Source organism: Erythranthe guttata, chromosome 11 (genome assembly GCF_056151865.1).
Source record: "Erythranthe guttata isolate IM_541 chromosome 11, IM_541, whole genome shotgun sequence".
Lineage (NCBI taxonomy): Eukaryota > Viridiplantae > Streptophyta > Magnoliopsida > Lamiales > Phrymaceae > Erythranthe > Erythranthe guttata.
In genome coordinates, this window is record NC_142543.1 from 19674014 (window position 1) to 19694147 (window position 20134).

Here is a 20134-nt window from a genome sequence, read left to right on the forward strand (position 1 = left end):
TTTTTACCTTTTCAAATTAACATTAGTGTTTTGTATTACTCCATACATTTCATATTAAAATTTTCGACGAAATATTTTTGTTTCATATTACACTATTAGGTTGTAATAAAACTCGAATCAGTGAATTTAACACCCTACCAATAAAATTATATGTTAATATGTAGTAAAATTAATTGAAACAATAAACACATCATTTCATGACAAATCAACCCTTCAAAGAGAGACATGGCATTAGTCCCTGGTGAATTAATAAACTAAAACTAATATTTAGAGCTTTACAAAGTTTACTCCCTCACTCATCTCTCACCAGAAGCATGAAGCTGTGTGCGAATATTTTTCACCAAAAGTAAAACTTCGAGAGTGTGTATTATCGTCCACCAAACGAGAAACGTAAACAAGTTTTTTCCTCCTATCAAAATTCACAACTTGGATCAAATGCCATAACACAGAACGATGCATATTTCGGTTGTAACTACTAACTACTCATATGTTGAACTTCGAAGGAACATCATAATCATCAAAATCAAATCTTTGGCGCTCCCTTCCAACCTGAATAGAGAAGAGGATCAAGATTTGATGTGAGCAAAAAATAAAGAGAATAATAAACTGCAGCTGTTACTATACCATAGGGTTTAAGCAATTAAAAAAAAATCGATCTTTATGTACCTTTCCTAGGTAAGAAGGATCAAATGACATTGTTTCATTCATGCCTGTAAGCTTCTTCGAGAGCATCATTATCCTGAAACAGAGTTTCAACAGCATTACTATGATAAACTGTATTTCTGACCAATTCTCTATCTAAATTTACTGATACGACACTCCAATATTCGTACGATCTAAAAGGCAGCAAGTACAGTACTAGTGCACAGAATAGATGAAGGGTGTCGTCAAGCTATGAATGAGTAATATAGAATGTATTATTTGCAAGTGTCATAAAGCATGACTGTTTAAGAATGACCTTCCTAACTTTCTTGATACTTGTCATGAAATCTAGAATTTTAATGACAATATATATACCTCTGGATTGAGAAGTCGATGCGTTCAATCATCTCACACGTTTTGTATTGTTCAGGATCCTCGAGGAATCTAACCATTCCATCCTTTTGGTTAATCGTAGCATAAATTTCACCAGCTTGAATCTATATCCAAAGAGAAATGCATAATTTCAAGAGTTTCAAGTGCATTTGCTAGCAAAGTAAAGCATGTATATGCGTAACTTACCATCTGAAGTACATGCATCTCGGCCGCTTTGGGGCTATCTAATTGGACAGTATTAGCAATGTCTTGGAGGGAGAGAGTCAGGTATGTCTGAGTTAACCTCTGAATATTGCGTTTATACATTGAAGACACTACTTGCTTCACTAACCCAAGATTCTTGTCCTGGAAATGGAATAAGAAATTATATAAGACTTAAATCGAAGTCCTCGAGTGAAGAGTGCAGTACACCCACATTAGGTGCAAGGAAAGAGAATTTTTACACTTTCAAACTTCTCAGTGTTTGCCCGCACACATGTCTCAAGTTCTGATACTTTGCCAGTACTATAGCTATTTACCAAATCAAGGTAGGCCTGATCGAATAAACAAAAGATAATAATGAGACAATTAAATAACTGAAGCTGAGCAAAAACAGGAAAATGAAAACCACATCAGAAGTAACTTTACAGCATTGAAAAAATTCACGGGAATGGCAGAAATAATATTGTCTTGCCATATTATTTGAATGGGCATCTGATACCCTAATAAAAACAAAAACGGCCCCCCGTAAATATACCTGAGAAAAGTTTTTCAGATTCCTTTGAGCAGCTTGAGAAGCATACTTGGGGAAACTGGTCGAGAACTGCCATCAAGATTGAAAAACAGGTAATTCATTTAAATATACAGCCGTGACAGGCCAACTATTAAGCAAAAATCAATTAAAATGATTTACAACAACGATTCTTCAACATTGTCAAAGTACCAAAAACAATTTTTATTTTCTTTCCTAAGAATATCCTTGCAGATGAACAAATATTTAATATAAAAAAACAAGTTAATGGGACAAGCATGCATCCACATCAGTATTGGCACATACCTGTCCGTGATGAATGAGAGAAACCAGAATGTATTTTTTGTATGCTTCAACTGCTATAGCACTAACAATGGCCATAGGAGCAGTTACAACCTAAAACTCACAGCAACAACAAATATCAAAACTATTAGATTGAACGTGCAACATTATTACATCATATACAATAAGAATCTAGCATAAATCACTATGAAATAATAGTCAGAGTGAGGTACATACATTGTGTAGGAGCTCCAAAGCTTTTCTAAACTGCTTTTGTCCTATGCAAATCATACCCCTGGAATTATATCAAATAACAAATTATGCATCAATATCCTTGTATAGTAATAATCAACAAGATTCATGTAGCAGTCAATGCATTCAGATGATAAGTAACCATAAATATACTTCTACAACATGATACTTGAGACTGGATTAATCCATGATGAAATAGTAGCAATACACAATATCAGTATCTTTAGACTCTAAGAACCGAAGGCCTTTGACTTAAAAAATTAGTAGATGCCATTTTAAACAATCCAAGAACCAAAAGGCATTTGACTCGATCCAAATTTGTGACAAGAATCAACCCAACCTAAGTAAGATGTTATAAAGATACCAGAAGCAGAGTATGTGTTCAAAGAAGATTCTATGGGAGGAAAATACAATAGCAGCAGAAAATTACAACACAAAATTATCCTCAAGTTCAGTTTAAGAGAAACAAGTAATATGAAAAACTTGTGTATAACCAGAGTTATCACATCCAATGCAAAATCTGATGAACTATATGAAGTGAACGTAAATCATAGGGGAGGAAGTATTACGTACAGATGAGACAACTCACCCATAATAACAATAGAGGAAAAGATCACGAGGTTGATCAACCTCAAATATGTCGTTCTCCAAAATGGAAAAACCTGTTTTATAGCACTTTGAAAGTAAACAGAGAAGAACAAAGTCGGGATGTAGAGTTGTCAACTGTTCAGTGGACGTTTGAAGCTTGCGTATAGCTGTCAATAATGGAGCCACGCCACGCATGGGATCTTGAAGCAACATAACTTGCTCCTTTAACCTCTTACAAACAGATATAACTGTAGCGCCAAAATTTTATAATCAGTAAGAAAACAGCCAGAAGAAAAAAATTGAACTGAGAATCTAACAAAGGAAGTGGTTACATTTATCGGGCGCCAAACGAATTTGCTCTGCAGCACACACATTGATAAACCTAGCTACAGTAATCACAAGTTCATTGGCTTGCTCTTTTGAAATTGGAGCGGCTGTGCATGCATCCCTGATATGAACAATATATAATTTTTTTAAGAAGAATATTCAATGGAACAAAATAGAAAGAAAAAAAAAAAAACCTGCATTACACCAGCTACTAGCTACACATAAAAATAGATAAACTAGCTTCTAGAAAGTGCGTGGACCAAAAAACATGTGAAAAACCATCACCATATGGGCACAATTATCATAAGAAAAAAAATTACTGGAATTTCCATAAGCAAACCCTAGTTTTCTCAAATTCCACAAAATTCATAATTCTTCAAAAATTAAATACAACAGCTAAAAAACAATTATAATGTTTCAGAACACATACAAAATGTAGAGGTAGCCAAGGGAGTGTATCGACGGATCAAGTTCGTTGAGGAGAGGGACGAGTCGAGTCGACTCAGTGCGCAGCAAATCATCGGACTGTTTCAAGTAGTTGCGGAGGTGAGTTAAGTCGGCGATGCTGCTCGATAGCCCTTGGATTTGCGCCAACAGCGATTCCGCCGAGCTCATATTCAGATTCATCGCTGCAAGTAATTCGCACCTTCGTTTTATATAGCACGATTATTGAAGGCTGATTATTATTATTATTATAAAATAATAATTGAAGAGGAAAAAAAGAAAAAGAGGATTTGTAAGGGAGGGAGAGTGGTGGAACGTTTATAGGAGAAAAGGTGAGAAGAAAATCATGAGTCTGAACTACTTTGGGCTCTTGTTATTATTGTTGGGCCTTTTGGGCTTTTTAATTTAATTTTTTTTAATCTGTTGGCTAAAACCCATTTTTTAAGGATAAATTTATAAATTAATATCAAGGATTTAAAAGAAAACTAGGGGTGAAAATTGGAACGAAAGTTTTGAAATTCCATTGATTTTGATCCGCAAAATATCCGATATTGAAACAATTTTTTCCATTCCAAATTTTGGAAGTTCTGATTTCTGAATTTTCCGAACTGCTTTTTAACCAAATTGGAATACATATTAGATTCCGATTTTCGATCCAATTTTATTTCCGAAAATATTTCGAAAAACTTCTGACTATTTTTCAAATATTACACTAATAATATCAGTATTGTTATATATTTTAAATATGTGTCTAAAGAATTGGAATTTTGGAATTATGTCGATTTTGATTTGAGTTTTTTTTTTGGATTTTGGAACAAGATTTTTCATTTTCATTTTTTATTTTTCCGACTTTTTTTTTAAAAGTAATTAGAATTAGTTTTTTACTTTCGAAAAATATTGATTTTTTTGGAAAGTGCCATTTGCGATCCGATATGTCCGATTTTCACTCCCATATAAAGTCAACCGAGTTTGTAAATTTGCGATCCAATGTGTCCGATTTCCACTCCCACATAAAATCAACCAAGTTTGTAACTCCCTCCATTTCCTTTCAAGTAAAGTTTAAGGTAGGTGTAGAACTCGAGCTCAATTAGGAAAAAATATCTAATGTAACAATTATACTACTCGAGTCGATTGCTTATCAAACCAAGTTAAAAATGAAACTCAACTCTAAAAGCTCGTCAACAAATGCATGGTTGTGCTCGACACAATTCGTTTACACCCCTATAGAATAAGATGTCACCTGAATATTTACAAAGAAGCATACACAAAGTTCCATTTAATACCACCAATACAAATTGCACAATACATGCATCAAAAGTGAAGTTCATTCATTCAAGAAATTCATCTCCCACCTAATTCAAGAACCTTTCTTTAACAAACACAAACAACTACTACACAGCATCCTAGCATCAAAATTATCTCAAGAATACCGAGAAACCTAAGACAAAGTATAATCTAGAGTACCTACTCGTATCTGCCAAATTACATGCCTACACATTAGCCTTTTTCTGCATCTTTTTCTTCAAAAGTACATGAAAATCGTCTTCCGAGGTAGACAACATCTGGTTCAGCAGCACCTTAACTTCACATTTCCTCATAATCTCGTACCGACGTTTGATCCTGTCTTCCAAACTGTAACCGAAGTATTGCGGAAACTTAACCAGCTCGGTTTTGGGATAAAACGTGGTTAGAAAAAACTCCCACTTCAGCATCAAATTATCCGGCAAGCTGAAAGTATACAAAGCCCCATACCTAGCCACCATAATCGCAACATCTTCCAAACTATAACCCTTCTCCAAGAAAAACTCGGTCACGGGTTTTAAATTACCTTCGATACTGAGACCAAAAGTTTGTGGGGCCCGATAAAGAAGAAGGGTAACATTAACACCTAAAGATCGGAAATAGTTAGCAGTTGGTCTTAGCTTCTCTTCCACGCTGTAACTTATGATGTTGGGGCATCGTGTAAGAACTTTGCTCACGTTGTCAGAAGAGAGTCCCATCTCGTAGAGAAAATCTACGGTTGCTTGAAGTTTTTGTCTGCTGTAAGTGAGAAGAGGTGGGAAACGGTATATAACTTTCGCCCATTGCTTTTTGTCCACGCCTAATTCCTCGAGAAACTTCATTGTGGGAATAAGATTTTCCGTTAGACTAATCCCACAAAGTTGAGGCCTTTTGCTCAAGATTGTAGGAATATCTTCTTTTGGAACACCTAAATCGAGGAGAAATTCTACTACGGGTTTGATTTTGCCATCCAAACTGTAGTATGCGAATGCTGGGAATTTTCGTATGACTTCTTTGATTGCGTTGAATTCCATTCCAAGTTCTAGAAGGTATATGATGTGGGAAGGGAGTTTGCTTGTTGGGCTGAGGTCGGTTATTCGAGCTAAAGCTTTTAGCTTTTTGGAGTCGAGTGAAGGAATAGAAGAAGAGGAAACTAATGCAATGGAGTTTTCGGTAATGGGTTGTTTATGTACACTTTCTTCTAATTTTTCTTTTACGGGTGGGTTTGGGAAGTTCTCCACAACGTCTACTAAAATGGCTTCGTACTCCTCGAGTAGCGTCTCGAGATATGGAATCAGAGCGTCTCTAATCTCGAGAGTTGTTAGTTCTCGACCTGCAAAGACGAATAATGTACGTAATGTTATTAAAAGTATCAAGAAAAGGCCTCATTTGTTTTCCAAGATAAGATTATGCATTCATACGAAAACCCAATTGTAAAATTGGACTAGCATATGTAATATAACTAAAAGAATCAAGAAAAGGCCTCATTTGGTTTCCAAGATAAGATACGATTATGCAATCTAACGAGAACCCACTTGTATAATTGGACTAGTACATGTAATATTACTATAAGAATCAAGAAAAGGCCCCATTTGGTTTCCATAAAAAAGATAAGATTATGCAATCTTACGAAAACCCAATTGTATGATTGGACTAGTGGATATCGGATAAAAAATCACCAATAAGCCAAGATAAGAGCCCCTTTTTTTTGGGCGGGCCAAAAAAGTTATTGCATTAACCAATCATCAAATAAGACATAATTATTCACTTAATAATGATTTCATCTTATCAACCAAACGAGGCCAGGGGTTATTATGTTTTCAAATGGTAATAATGGATAAAAGAGAATGAGAAATCAAACCTACTAAGTATCGAGCCTTGTGAACAGAGTGGAGTCTTGAGACTAGGTGATCGATGAAAGGATCGGACTTGTTGATAGTTCTTGCAGCAACTGCATTGCTCAAACCTTGTTTCTTCAAGAATAATGTCAGAACAGCTTTGGCTTCTTCCTTTTCTGCTGCTAACAGTGATGGGGACACTAGCCTTAAGCTGACCGATCCATCTATCCCCGACTCAGCTTTTCAATCAAAAGTCATCCGGAAAAAGAAGTCAATTTGTGAAAAAGGTGCATTCTTTACGAATTTCCATGCGAAATAGCCCCAATAGCAGTCAGATTGAGAATGCTAGAGTATTGAAATCTTACCGTGTTTAGCTCGAAGAAAGAAAACCTTCTGAGGAACAATTAGCTCAGTCCTGCAGTTTAAAAAAAAGAATGGAAAAAGAAGGTCATCAATATTTTTTCTAATTCCATAACGGAATATTAAGACTGCAGTACGAAAAAGGACATGCAAGCGAAGCAATTTAATCGACTAATTTATCTTTGTACTGCCTCTGCTTCTCCAAACCAAAAAGACTACGGTGAAGCTATCAAGGCCAAATTCTTCTAGTTTATAGGGAGAAAATAAATCAATTTTCCCATGAAAATTTTCGATATTTTTTTTCCATAAAAAGCTACAATTTTAAGTTTCTCACTTTCTCGATCCCATGAATCCAGACGTCAATTTCCCTTTCCACTATGGGCCTCCGTCTTCCATGTTTTTGCATTACAAGTTCTTCTCCTAGCATAAAGCTACTCAATTATTATACTAACTAATAATTATGTGTTTGTAATTTAATAACCACTCAAACGTGAGTATCTCTAGACGCAAATTTAGATTCACATAACAGCCACCAACTGCAAACAGAAACATTATAGTACAAAACGAATACACTGCAAGTTCCATGTCACAAACTACAAAGCTCCCAACTTCAACAGCCATTCATTTCTAGCCTAGTGCTTATTCACACACTTAGAGTAGGTGGTGTATGTGACATGTTTGGCAATTGGCATTCTTGATTTTGAACTAAAGGCATTTCTCAGGAACATAAATAACTGCAACAAAATTCGAAAATCAACTACAGTACCAAAGTTTCGAACTTTACATATTACTCGACAATCAAGAACCATAGAAACAAAAAACACACCATGAAACACAATTTCACAGGATAAAAAACAAAGCTTTACGCAACCCATCAGAGAAGTAAAATTGTACCTTGAGTGGGGGAATGCGGACCTTGAAATAGAAGGAAACCCCGAGGGTTTAAAAAAGCTGCAAGCTTTCATAATTTTAACTTATTTTTGCTTAAAAGATTGTAGATTTAAAAGGGGGTTTTTAAAGCAAGTAGATACAGATATGCAGTGAGAGAAAAATCTGGAAACCCAATAGGCAGCACCATGGATATATATGCGTTTGTCTTCTTCCTAAATATCCTCCTCCAGCTTAAACCAAAGTCGCGTCCTTTGTTGTTCTTACACTAAAGTCGCATTTTACAGATTAATTTTGTAAGATATTTATTGGGGTTTATGCTTACACGCTTATTGCTATGGCCCATCACAAAAGCGTGGTTTCCTTCATTTTTTTTTCTAAACCCTTTAAACCCTAGTGTGAAATTATGCACACAGTTTAGCTGAGAAGAAGAAATTAAAGATTCAGAAATGGCGATCTCCCTCAGACGATCCTTAATTTCGTCGAAGAATCTCTTTTACGCACTTAGAACTGCCTCCATCCACTCATACCAAACAATTTCTTACTTAAACACCTCCAATTTTATCAATTCCCATGATTCTGCTGTTGCTAACAGTTCTCGAAGTTCGCTAACGACGGATCTATATCAATTTTATACTCGGAGAGGATTCGCCAAAGGAAGGAAGCAACCAATAAGTAATCTATCTTTTTTATCCTTTGCTATTGTTATTATTGTGTTTAGCTGCTGATTAATTGGGAAATTTTAGAGCCGAGCATTTTTCTAAATGGATTTTAAGCAGATAGTTTCAGTTCATTGCTATGAAGCAATATGAATTTTGTAATGAAATGAAAATCTTCGATTTCGAATCGTTTGGTTGTGCTGAGATATCGATTTTCTGGATTTATTTTTTAAGTATCGTTTTTCTATTCAAGCAGTACGTTTGGGTGAAAGGAGTTAGTAAATTTGTAGAAAGTTTCCTTCAATTCAATTGAAACTAAAATTGGGCTCTTTTGGATGCCACATAAATATATCTATAGATGAAATGTGGTTATGTAGTTTCGTTTTTCGTCATCATATATTCTAGAAAAGGAAGAGTCGGAAGAAGAGGAGGAGGAGGAGGAAGAGGAAGAAGAAGAAGAGGAGGAGGATGTAGATGACGAGGAAGAAGAGGGCGGTGATTTAGGGGCTAGGGTTAAGGCTAATGCTGTAACACTGATGAATGCAGCAGTTGATGCACTGTCTCGAGAATTGACTAAATTGCGTACCGGAAGGGCATCGGCAGGTGCATAATTTTTTTTAGTAATTTAATGTATTGTTGTACATTAAATTGATGTGATTATTTTTTTATTTTTTTGGAAAAATGTTTTCTTCAGGGATGCTTGACCACATTATGGTTGAACAATATGGTGTTAAGACGCCTCTTAACAGGGTGGCAGCTGTCTCAGTATTGGACTCAAAAACCTTGTCGGTCACTCCATATGACCCTAATGTAATGTAATCCGACTTTTGTTCAGTTCAGTCACCTTTTCTTGATTATTCTTTTAATTGGATTATTTTAGTGGTTTATTTGTAAGAACACGAGAGCGTGCTATTCTTGGCATGATCCTTCTACATTCTAATGATCGAAATTTAAAGTCAAATCTCAGTTTTTATATATGCGATTTTATGTCTGTTATGTATTAAGCTACTGTAAGTATGATTCATGAGTAATTGAGCATCGACAATCTTGATGTAAAGTATCATGTATGGTAATAATTTATAAGCAAATGGTTTGACTTTTGCAGGCCCTGAAGGAGTTGGAGAAAGCCATCATCTCATCTCCACTAGGATTAAATCCCAAGTCTGATAACGAACGACTACTTACACCTATACCTCCGTAAGATTTTTTTTCTTCTTTTCAATAAATACGTCTTTTTGCTTCTAATGGTTGGATATATCATTGAGTTGAATCCAATATTGTTTCTCCCAAGGAATATGATGATTTTTACTTACCATCGTTGAATCATTAAGAATATAAATTATTTCGAGGAATGGAATTTTTATATTTTTTGGTGTGAAGCAACAATGTTGTGTTTATCTACTGATTTGTATGTTTTGGTGCTTGCACTTTGCAGATTGACCAAAGAACACATGCAAGTAAGTCGTAATCATTCTCTTATGTTTCTACATTATATTCTTTTGCTCATAAACCAGCACCAGTATTAGCAATATCCTAAATAAACGTCTCTGCCAGGCTGTGTGTAAGGTGGTTACAAAATCATCTGAAGATGTGAAGCAAAGCATAAGAAGAGCCCGCCAGAAGGTATTCGTTTAACTTATCACGCACGTTTCATCAAAGTTCACGACTTCATAAATTAAATGTTCCTTTTTGAGTTGTAGTTTGCTGTGTTTGTCAAGTCAAGGGTACTTTTGTAACTTCTCCCATGCAGTTGAATACCGTGAAATACACTGCATGGGACTTTTTTCTCCATTGCTGCATGCAAATATAATAGTTTTGTTCTAAGCATTTCCGTTCATGATGCGATGGTAAAACGTGCAAGAATTTAAACGCAGGTGGAACATATATTAGTGCAATTAATGTTATGTTTAATCTCTAAAACGGCGAACATGGTAATCACAGGCACTGGAAAGCATTAAGAAAGCAGCACCGAAGAAAAAGGACAAAGATAAATCTGGTTCAAGTATATCAGAAGATGATGCAAAACGACTCGAGAAAGAAGTAAGTTTGCACTTATATCTAAAACGAACACTCTAAAATCTAAATAAACGACTTGTAACTTATGTTTCTGTGTATCTGCCAGATTGATGAGTTGACCAAAAAGTTTATCAAGACAGCTGAAGATATGTGCAAGGCCAAAGAAAAGGAAATCAGGGCTGGCTGAATTTGGGTATTTAGGTTAATTAGATTTTATTTTATAAAAAATGATTAGATGTTGATTGGAAAAGGTATAGCTGGATGTATGAACAGCTGTAAAGCCCCAGCTAAAAATGAATTAAATTTACTTTATATGGAAAAACAAAAATTGTTGGTGGTTTTATTACAGAAGTAGTAACAATGCCAGTTTGTTTTGACCATGTTTGAGAGTGACATGTCAACCTACTCGTGTTGTCTCTTACTTGATAAATTAGCATCTTTTCTTGTGTTCAACGCATATATAATTTATTAATTTAAGTGGTTCATCTACACTTTTCTCCTTGTTAATTCTTGGTAGGAAATCCCTTTTATTTTCTTAATAAAGATTGACACATTCAGTATTCCTCCCAATTTAAATATCTTTTTGGGTTGATGTGCATATATTAAGAAAAATCAATAAATATGCATAAATTATAGATAAAAAAAATATATATAATCACTATAATATTTTTAACAATAACTGTTTCTCAACTAATTAAGTAAAAACAATAAAGGAGAATTGAAAATAATGCAATTAATATTTTATGAAGGGTTTTTTTTTTCGTAATTGAATCTTAGCTCACGGGACCGTAAATTACCATTTATTTTATAAATAAAAAGCTTAGTAAAACATGGAGAAGTATCCGATTATCCAAAATCCAAGCATGAGAGGGCAACCACTAACCCACGACCAAAATTTCCATCCACGCGCTTGCCTGCCTGCACGTAGACCTGACCACCGGTTCGGTTCTAACCGGAACCGGAACCGGAACCGAACCGGGGTCAACGGTTTTGGAACCGAACCGGAACCGGTTTGACCAGAACCGGAACCGGAACCGTAAAAACCGGTTCGGTTCCGGTTCTTCATTTTTGGAACCGAGAACCGACGGTTAGAACCGCGGTTCTAACCGTTGGAACCGTTTTTAAAAAAAAAATTCAAATAATAAAATATTAATAAAATGTCAGCTTTATTAAAACAATAAATAAAAAATCCTACCCAATTGTCCACTCCAGTCCAAAGTAACGGTCAGTTTAAAAAAAAAAAATTATATTAATATCCACATGGCAATTTGTAAGGGTCAGATTAATTAATTAAAAAAATGAAATGCACCTGGTTTTAAAGTTTTTTAAAGGAGAAAAATATTTTTGAAGTATTAACAAAAATATTGTTGATGTACTGTAAGAAAAACATAACTTTTTTAAAGTCTTTGAAGTATTTTTTTTTTTTAAACTATTTTTTAAGTCTTTCTTAAGTAAATATAATATATATTAAAAATAAAAATTGAAGAGCACTGTAAGTCTGTAAGTAACAGAAAGAGTTGTGTATAGTTTCTCAAGTAATTTTAAATAATTTTAGAGAGTTTGTGTATACATTTTATATTTTAATATAAGTATAATTATTCTCAAGTAATTTTAAAATTATAAAAAAAATTATAAAAAAAAAAAAAAAAGTTATATCAGAACCGGACGGTTCTACGGTTCTAACCGAGAACCGAACCGGAACCGGTTCGGAACCGAACCGCTTGGAACCGGATTTTTTCGGTTCGGTTCCGGTTCCTCCAAAACCGGAACCGGAACCGGCGGTTTGGAACCGGAACCGGAACCGAACCGAACCGTGGTCAGGTCTACTGCACGTACATTGAGTCCCAGTTTGAGGCGTGCTCTACACTCGCTTCTCTGTGCCGACACTCTCAAGTCTCACCTAAACAGCTAAACTAAACACTCGTGAATTATCTATCAATTTCCTCTACTAAACCAAAACTCATAAAAACGGATTAAATCAGTTAATCACATTATTAATCACGAGAACCCCATCATTAATAAGTTAATCACATTATTAATGTAAATATGAATGTGAATCTACAAACTCAAACATACTTTATTTAGTTGGAATATTTATGATGAACATTCTTTGATTGTTTTTCTTTTTATTATAAAACCACCGAATATTACATTATTTCATTTATTTGCACATCACTCACACCTCACTCTCTCTCTCTTCTTTCTCTCTCCTCTCTCTCTCTCTCTCTCACACACACGCAACACACACACTTGAGAATCGGAGAGACATCAATCAATCACCGGTTGCAAAAAAAAGGACCACTTTTTCTTTTTCTACTTCACCGCATTCTGTACTAAATCTCGACACACTTCCGTTCTGCTTGGTGAGATTTCAAATCAATTTTCCTTTTATGCAGATTGCTTTACTTCAAAATGTTGCATTTTGATTTTATTTTTCTGCAAATGTGATTTAGTTTTTGGGTGATGTGTGTTTGTTGCAATGATCTTACAATAAGCTCTTTCTATGCTACTTTGCTGAACTTAGATCTTAATTAACTGTTCGGCCAAGTGTTTTTGCCTCAATTGAGCTTCCTATTTGATGTTCTCTGGTTCTTGTAAGTTTGTAAGAAGTTTCTAAGTAGTAGATTTGTGTTTGAAACTGGTTCTCTGATTTTTTTTTTTTTCTTTTGCTGCTTAATGAAATGTGTGTGTTATAACAATGAAGGTGCATTTATTGTGTTCTGGTGACACAACTGCCAACCTCTGAAATCATTTAGTTTTGCAATGTCTTTTTTGTTGTTGTTGGAAATTCCGTCTTCAATTTAGTATGTGGTTGTAGTGATAGACCATGCCTCTTAATCACTCCGACTTGTATCTCTGCAAATATATATATGTATGCTTACATCTTCTTGCTCGTCGTTTTTCATGTTCTTCAGGTGTTTTCTTGACTTAATCCCCGTCGGGACGCGTAGTTGTTTTTGATGTGACAATGGTTCAAGGTCCGAGGGCCAAAAGTCGAAAAAGCCCTTCAGTTCAACTTGACTACACTGTTCATATCCAGGAGGTAAAGCCGTGGCCCCCGTCTGTGTCTCTGAGAACGATCCGTTCTGTTCTGATTCAATGGGAACACGGCGATAAAAAATCCGGTTCGACCAATCAAGTTGTCCCTTCAATTGATGATGGTTTAATCGAATTCAACGAGTCTTTCAGGCTTTCGTTAACACTCATTCGTGAAGTCACCATCAAAGGAGATGGTTTTCAAAAGAATTGCATCGAGTTCAATCTTTACGAGCCGCGAATGGACAAAACGGTCAAAGGCCAGCTCTTGGGAACTGCGGTTGTGGATTTAGCAGAACACGGTATGATTAGAGAAAGTTTGTGCATTAGTGCTCCCATTAGCTGTAAGCGGGCATATCGGAACACTGCACAACCGCTTCTGTTCCTTAAAATCGAGCCTTTTGAGAGGAGTCGAACAAGCTCCTCCTCGAGGGAGAGTTTGATGAGAGAAACTTCAATGGACAGGAGTAATTTTGAATCTGTTTCTGCATTGAGTGAAGAATGTGCAGAAGAAGCTGAGGTGGCGTCGTTTACTACCGACGATGATGCTTCCTCGCATTCGTCTCTGGCTGTTACTTCAGCGGCAGCGGAATCAAATGGGAGTTCGTCGCCTCAAACTGAAGAGGTAAGAATATACAATTGTGTATGATAAAAATCTCATGTTGTTCATTAGTCTTATGATGCAGTTAATTAAGGACTCGTTTGGTTGTTAAGACCAATCACGATTAATTAACAATTAGGTCTTATCTGATATTTGCATTAGGATTGTAAAATTTTGTTGTCCTAAGATAGCATTATTTTATATTTGTCTAATCTATATTGAGAACTAAACAAGGCCTTAGTTGATACTATGATTCCTATTAATTGCAGAATGTGACAGTGGTGAATGGTAATGCTGGAAAGGCCCAAACTAATGAGGAGCAAGTGACTAAACCTCGTTTCAAATCCGAAGGGGGTTCTTCTCGTTCCCCCTCGTTGGATTTATCATCCGATCTTGCTTGGATCACAAAAAGAATTTCTTCTAGAAGTTTGCCGACATCAGCATCGCAAGAAATGGAGGAACAGCAGAGCTGCAACAAAGAAATCAACGAGCGTAAAACAGCAGTAGAAGGTATTCCCGTGAATGCTTCGTCTCCTGCTAAAGAAGATCCCGACGCTGGTAGAAGAACAAACTCAACTATAAATTATTCAACCGATAAAAGTATAATAGAAATACATCAAATGCTCGCAAAAGAAGTTAGAACAGTCGAAGAGAAAGAACAAACCGAGGACGTCCCACTGAGTGGCTCGTCTAAATTTGATGTCCAGAAACAAGCCGTGTTGGAAAACGTGCTACTTGCGCCTCCCAATGAGAAAATTGCAACGACTAGTAATTTTTTAAATATTGATAGATCAAAGCATGGGAAGTCAGTTCGATCGTCTTTGGACTCAAGCAGGAGTAGCAACGGATCACTTCGAAGCAATCAGTTTATTGCGGGCGATACTAAGAATCATACTCAAGGCTCAGTTAGCAGCGAGTATAAAGGTGCTAAGATATACCCGAAGGAAAAAATAAACCTTCTCTCCGACAGTAAAGTCCAGCATTTGGAGCGTAGAATGGAAGTTCTAGAAGCAGAGTTGAGGGAGGCTGCTGCCATAGAGGTTAGCCTTTACTCTGTGGTTGCAGAGCACGGTAGTTCGATGACTAAAGTCCACGCACCAGCTCGACGCCTATCGAGGCTATATCTGCACGCAAGCAAACAGAATTCGAAATCAAGAAGAGGCAGTGCTGCGAAAAGTATTGTATCTGGACTGGTTTTAGTTTCTAAAGCATGTGGAAACGATGTTCCTAGGTATTGTTTCTGCCAATAATCCTTATTCTTGTTCTTGTTTCGATGAGTTGTTTTACAACCACTTACTCCGTTTTTTTCTAATACAGATTAACTTTCTGGCTCTCGAATTCGATCGTACTGAGAGTAGTTATGAGCAAGACGTTTGGAGAGAGTAAGTTGCCTATCTCTGTCGGACCTGTTATTGGAACAGCTACCGGAACAGCAAGAGATAGAAACGGGAAGAAGAATCCGTCACCACTTAAATGGGAATCGTTCTCCGGTAAGAGTCCTATTCAAGAAAGTTCAGATGATTGGGAGAATCCTCTAACTTTCCTAACTGCATTGGAGAAGGTTGAAGTTTGGATATTTTCTCGAATCATCGAGTCTATATGGTGGCAGGTATTTTTTTACCTCGCATTCTTCACTGTGCTTCCGGAAATATTTCCGTGTCAAGTAATGATATGTCAACAAATCATTTAGCTAAGTAGATTTTTTTTTTTGTCTAGACTTTTACTCCACATATGCAGTCGAGCAATGCCAGAGCCGATGCTGATTCTGAATCTAGCAAGTTATATGAAAGAACATCGAGTTCACTTGATCAACGGCAAGTGAACTTCTCACTGGAACTCTGGAAAAAGGCTTTCAGTGACGCATGTGAAAGGATATGTCCTCTTCGAGCAGGAGGACACGTCTGTGGTTGTTTACCTGTGCTCTCAAGAGTGGTACTTCTCTACACTCGAATCGATGTTTTTTCATGTGATTTTGCTCCCTTGAATTGCCTAAATGATTTACGACTTTTTATTTGTTTTTCCTTACGAAGAAACCCCCCTTTTTTTCCGTGTGTACTGATGCAACTCTTTTCATAACTAGATAATGGAGCAATTGATAGCTCGTCTAGATGTAGCAATGTTCAATGCTGTACTTCGAGAATCGGCCGATGAAATTCCAACAGATCCTGTAGCTGATCCTATTAGTGATGCTGAGGTTCTCCCTATTCCACCAGGGAAAGCTAGCTTCGGCGCTGGTGCACAACTGAAAAATGCGGTGAGCATTTTTTATTTATTTATTTATTATTGAAATACCGACTGTTTAATTTGTTTGTTACGTGTGACAGATTGGGAATTGGTCGAGGTGGCTCACTGATCTATTTGGCATTGATGACGATGAAATACTGAAGGATAACTTGGATGATAATGAAGACGACGAGAGACTGTCGGATGACACATCATCAAAGTCATTTCATCTCCTTAATGCACTGAGTGATCTTATGATGCTTCCCAAGGACTTGTTATTAAGCCGTACCGTCAGAAAAGAGGTTTCTTTACTAAGAGCCACAAATTCTATTTCCACTTCCGTATTAATACCCTTATTCGTATTTCACATTTTTTTGTTTTCTTTACTTTTGTTATTAGGTATGTCCTACATTTGGTCCACCGTTAATAAGACGAGTTCTCAACTCTTTTGTCCCAGACGAGTTTTGCCCCGACCCGATTCCTGCAGTTGTACTTGAAGCCTTAAACTCCAAGGTTCCTTCCATCTTCATCATTTTTCTTTATCTCCATGAACAACATTTTACTAAAATACCCTTGGTTTGAAATTGCTTCAATGTAGGATCCGTTCGATTCTGAGGAGGAAGATGGCATTATGAGCTTCCCATGTGGTGCAGCTCGTATTCAATATCAGCCGCCATCAACTGCTTCGGTAGCTAATTTATTGGGAGAAATACAGAGCCATTCTCAGCTGACGCGTAGTAAATCGTCGGTGCTGAAGAAATCACAGACGAGCGATGATGAGCTGGACGAATTGGATTCGCCTCTGAAATCTATCATCATCGACAATTTTCAGGCATCACCGAACAGGGACGGAAGTCGTAGTAGTAATGCTTTGAGGTATCAACTCCTTCGAGACGTATGGATGGACTGTGATTAAAAAACAGTCCGAGATGAGTTGCAATAATTTCTTTGTTTTGTGGATCAATTATGTATTTAGATAGTTCAGAAACGGGAAAAGAAATGCTTCAGATGTTTGTATTTCATTGTCATTTAGCAATAAAAAAAAAAAACATTTCGTTGATTTGTTAACGGTTGTCCAAAAGTGATTGATTTAAATATATAACAAAACGCCCACCGTGGGGCTCGAACCCACGACCACAAGGTTAAGAGCCTTGCGCTCTACCAACTGAGCTAGACGGGCAACTTGTTGGAAAACTGATGAACATTTTATACCAAGACGGCACGTAAAAGTGAAAATGTTCCTTCCTGGACAAAAAAAATAAGAAAAACTCGCCCACCGTGGGGCTCGAACCCACGACCACAAGGTTAAGAGCCTTGCGCTCTACCAACTGAGCTAGACGGGCAACATGCCAACAGATTTAGCTGAAGGTAAATATTCTATCCTTGTTTGAGGTTCTATGTTGTAATTACTCATTGCCTCTAGCTTTAAACATCTAGTTATAATTAATAAATGCAACTTGGGACATCAGTTGCAGCCTTGTAGATACATGATACATCATTGATGTAGGTACGTGTTCAATTACGTCGGTGTGCGGGAAGGCCTCTTGTATTGTTAGAATATTGTCAATCATTACATATTTTTTAGTTTACGAACTAACAAAACATTATATGGATGTAATAACGTATTGTTTATATATCCAACAGCAGTACTGAAAACGAGGTATTTGTTGTACTAATTGCAAGTTGCAACCATTATATTTTGAAGAAAATTTAACAAATCCATAAAGAAACTGCAGATTATATTGTAGCCTTTCATATTTTATGTAATGTGAAAAGGAGTTAATCATATGTTATGTAATGTATTATGTAATGTGAGAACACTCAATCATAATTTTAATTGTGGAATTGGCTTCTTCTATTATTTAATTTTTCGTTCTCCTTTTCAACGCTTGATACATCGTATTAGATCGACTTTAATACACAAATAATTAGGGATGAATATGAACTGAGTCAAGCAAAACGCATAATAATTAATTCAAACTAATATTTTCATTAAATTGTAAAATTATTAAATAAATGAAACCACTAATTCCAAATAATTATATAAAACGTTTGAGGTAATTATTTTTTTAATTTCATCATTCATAGTTGTTGAAATATTATGTTTGAACTCCAATTATTTTAATTTAGTATTTGCTATTTTGTAAAAAAAGAAAAACGTGTTATTCAATGTTAATATATATATATATGTTAATATATATACATATTTCACATTGATAAATGTAGTTTTAGTTTTACTTTCATGTCGTATAGAAGTTGTTATTTTACAAGTAGCACTTCTTCTTTTAGTTAAAAACACGCTTTTGTATAGTTGGATATAAATATCCAACTCACATCTCTTGTAACGGTAACATTCATTTTTCTGTTGAATGAATAAGTTTTCCCTCTTCTCTCTGTCATCTTCTTCCATCTTCTTCTTCCTCCATTCTGATAATCAGAAGATTAACATGGTATCAGTTTAGGTTTTCGAATTTTCGCTTCCGCATAATTCATTAATTGATCAGATCGCGATCAATTTCTTCAATTGTTCCTTCGTCTCGGAGTTTTTTTTGATTTCTCATATCCATGGCGGCAAATCGGCGAGTTGATGATGTGTCTAGTCCGTTCTATTTGCATCCGTCTGATGGTCCTGGGTTAGTCCTCGTTTCGCAGCTACTCTCTGAAGATAACTTTGCCTCTTGGAGTAGAGCGATGCAGATTTCACTTACGGTGAAGAACAAGTTAGGGTTCATCAATGGTACAATCGTTGAACCAAGTCGGGATGAAGCAGTTCTTCACAACGCCTGGGTTCGGAATAACAGTATTGTTATTTCTTGGATTTTAAATGCTGTGTCGAAAGATATTCAGGCCAGCATCATGTACTCTGATTCTGCTCACGAGATGTGGAAGGATCTCAATACCAGATTTTCACAAACTAATGGTCCGCGTATCTTCCAATTGCGTCGGGAATTGTCTAATCTTACTCAAGATACGCAGTCTGTTAATGTGTATTTTACAAAATTGAAGGCTATTTGGGATGAATTATCCAATTTCCGTCCATCTTGTACTTGTGGAGCCTGCACTTGTGGTGGTGTTCAGAAGCTTAATGAACATTACAATTTGGAACATGTCATGGCGTTTCTCATGGGGTTGAATGAGTCTCTGACTTCTACACGTGGTCAAATTCTTCTCATGGATCCACTGCCTCCTATAAACAAGGTTTTTGCTCTTGTTTCCCAAGAAGAGAGGCAGAGATCTATTCATTCCTCACATAATGAGGTGCAGAACTCACTAGCTTTCTCCATTCGTGGTGATCAGCCTGCCCAAAGGCCTATGCATCATCAAACCACTTTCACATCTGCACCAAAAAGGAAGGAAAGGGGTTTTTGTACTCACTGCAGCATCTATGGGCATACAATTGATAAGTGTTACAAGTTACATGGCTATCCACCTGGTTATAAAGCCAAGCCAAGATATTCTGCTTTGCCTCAAAGCAGATTCTCTGTTAATCAAGTCTCTGCCATGGAGTCTCCACTTGATTATACACCTTCAGGGAGTACTTCTCATCCTTCTTTTGTTTCCTCTGATCCTGTTT

The 20134-nt window shown here is 36.3% G+C and overlaps 4 protein-coding genes and 2 non-coding genes across 6 annotated transcripts; 2 read left to right on the top strand and 4 right to left on the bottom strand.

Moving 5' to 3' along the window:
• Window positions 1-193: 193 nt before the first annotated feature.
• COP13 (Proteasome component (PCI) domain protein) lies at window positions 194-4006 on the bottom strand. Its single transcript, XM_012985274.2, has 11 exons — window positions 3645-4006; window positions 3220-3335; window positions 2889-3135; window positions 2285-2342; window positions 2072-2161; window positions 1772-1837; window positions 1479-1568; window positions 1222-1380; window positions 1018-1139; window positions 667-739; window positions 194-549 (listed from the first exon to the last, which is right to left on the bottom strand). The coding sequence occupies exons 1-11, from the start codon at window positions 3839-3841 to the stop codon at window positions 484-486; spliced, it is 1284 nt and encodes a 427-aa protein (XP_012840728.1). The 5' UTR covers window positions 3842-4006; the 3' UTR covers window positions 194-483.
• A 913-nt stretch (window positions 4007-4919) lies between these two features.
• MDA1 (Mitochondrial transcription termination factor family protein) lies at window positions 4920-8256 on the bottom strand. Its single transcript, XM_012985275.2, has 4 exons — window positions 8032-8256; window positions 7143-7192; window positions 6801-7016; window positions 4920-6272 (listed from the first exon to the last, which is right to left on the bottom strand). Exons 1-4 carry the CDS (start codon window positions 8100-8102, stop codon window positions 5149-5151), a joined length of 1461 nt encoding a protein of 486 aa, XP_012840729.2. The 5' UTR covers window positions 8103-8256; the 3' UTR covers window positions 4920-5148.
• Window positions 8257-8377: 121 nt separating this feature from the next.
• LOC105961044 (Ribosome recycling factor) lies at window positions 8378-11080 on the top strand. Its single transcript, XM_012985278.2, has 8 exons — window positions 8378-8700; window positions 9090-9287; window positions 9379-9494; window positions 9790-9881; window positions 10120-10141; window positions 10239-10307; window positions 10626-10724; window positions 10807-11080. The coding sequence occupies exons 1-8, from the start codon at window positions 8475-8477 to the stop codon at window positions 10885-10887; spliced, it is 903 nt and encodes a 300-aa protein (XP_012840732.2). The 5' UTR covers window positions 8378-8474; the 3' UTR covers window positions 10888-11080.
• A 1582-nt stretch (window positions 11081-12662) lies between these two features.
• On the top strand, window positions 12663-17582 carry LOC105961045 (EEIG1/EHBP1 protein amino-terminal domain protein). The gene is made up of 9 exons (XM_012985279.2): window positions 12663-13063; window positions 13616-14361; window positions 14607-15568; window positions 15655-15946; window positions 16054-16269; window positions 16418-16591; window positions 16662-16862; window positions 16960-17073; window positions 17159-17582. The coding sequence occupies exons 2-9, from the start codon at window positions 13669-13671 to the stop codon at window positions 17474-17476; spliced, it is 2970 nt and encodes a 989-aa protein (XP_012840733.1). The 5' UTR covers window positions 12663-13063; window positions 13616-13668; the 3' UTR covers window positions 17477-17582.
• An 85-nt stretch (window positions 17583-17667) lies between these two features.
• TRNAK-CUU (transfer RNA lysine (anticodon CUU)) lies at window positions 17668-17740 on the bottom strand. The gene has a single exon. It is a non-coding gene; the product is annotated as a tRNA-Lys (tRNA).
• A 90-nt stretch (window positions 17741-17830) lies between these two features.
• Window positions 17831-17903, bottom strand: TRNAK-CUU (transfer RNA lysine (anticodon CUU)). Its single transcript has one exon. It is a non-coding gene; the product is annotated as a tRNA-Lys (tRNA).
• Window positions 17904-20134: the final 2231 nt, after the last annotated feature.

Bases quoted from the DNA above. Each gene is read 5' to 3' on its own strand.
- COP13 (XM_012985274.2), bottom strand. From the start codon at position 3,841: ATGAATCTGAATATGAGCTCGGCGGAATCGCTGTTGGCGCAAATCCAA. The intron at 3,336-3,644 runs GTATGTGTTCTG...TGTTCATATCAG, and splicing joins CTTGGCTACCTCTACATTTT to GGATGCATGCACAGCCGCTC. The intron at 2,343-2,888 runs GTGAGTTGTCTC...ATATAATTCCAG, and splicing joins TTCCTCTATTGTTATTATGG to GGGTATGATTTGCATAGGAC.
- MDA1 (XM_012985275.2), bottom strand. From the start codon at position 8,102: ATGAAAGCTTGCAGCTTTTTTAAACCCTCGGGGTTTCCTTCTATTTCA. The intron at 7,193-8,031 runs GTACAATTTTAC...TTTAAACTGCAG, and splicing joins TCCGCATTCCCCCACTCAAG to GACTGAGCTAATTGTTCCTC. The intron at 7,017-7,142 runs GTAAGATTTCAA...TTGATTGAAAAG, and splicing joins CTTTCTTCGAGCTAAACACG to CTGAGTCGGGGATAGATGGA.
- LOC105961044 (XM_012985278.2), top strand. From the start codon at position 8,475: ATGGCGATCTCCCTCAGACGATCCTTAATTTCGTCGAAGAATCTCTTT. The intron at 9,495-9,789 runs GTAATGTAATCC...TGACTTTTGCAG, and splicing joins TCACTCCATATGACCCTAAT to GCCCTGAAGGAGTTGGAGAA. The intron at 10,725-10,806 runs GTAAGTTTGCAC...TGTATCTGCCAG, and splicing joins CAAAACGACTCGAGAAAGAA to ATTGATGAGTTGACCAAAAA.
- LOC105961045 (XM_012985279.2), top strand. From the start codon at position 13,669: ATGGTTCAAGGTCCGAGGGCCAAAAGTCGAAAAAGCCCTTCAGTTCAA. The intron at 15,947-16,053 runs GTATTTTTTTAC...TTTTTTGTCTAG, and splicing joins TCGAGTCTATATGGTGGCAG to ACTTTTACTCCACATATGCA. The intron at 17,074-17,158 runs GTTCCTTCCATC...GCTTCAATGTAG, and splicing joins TTGAAGCCTTAAACTCCAAG to GATCCGTTCGATTCTGAGGA.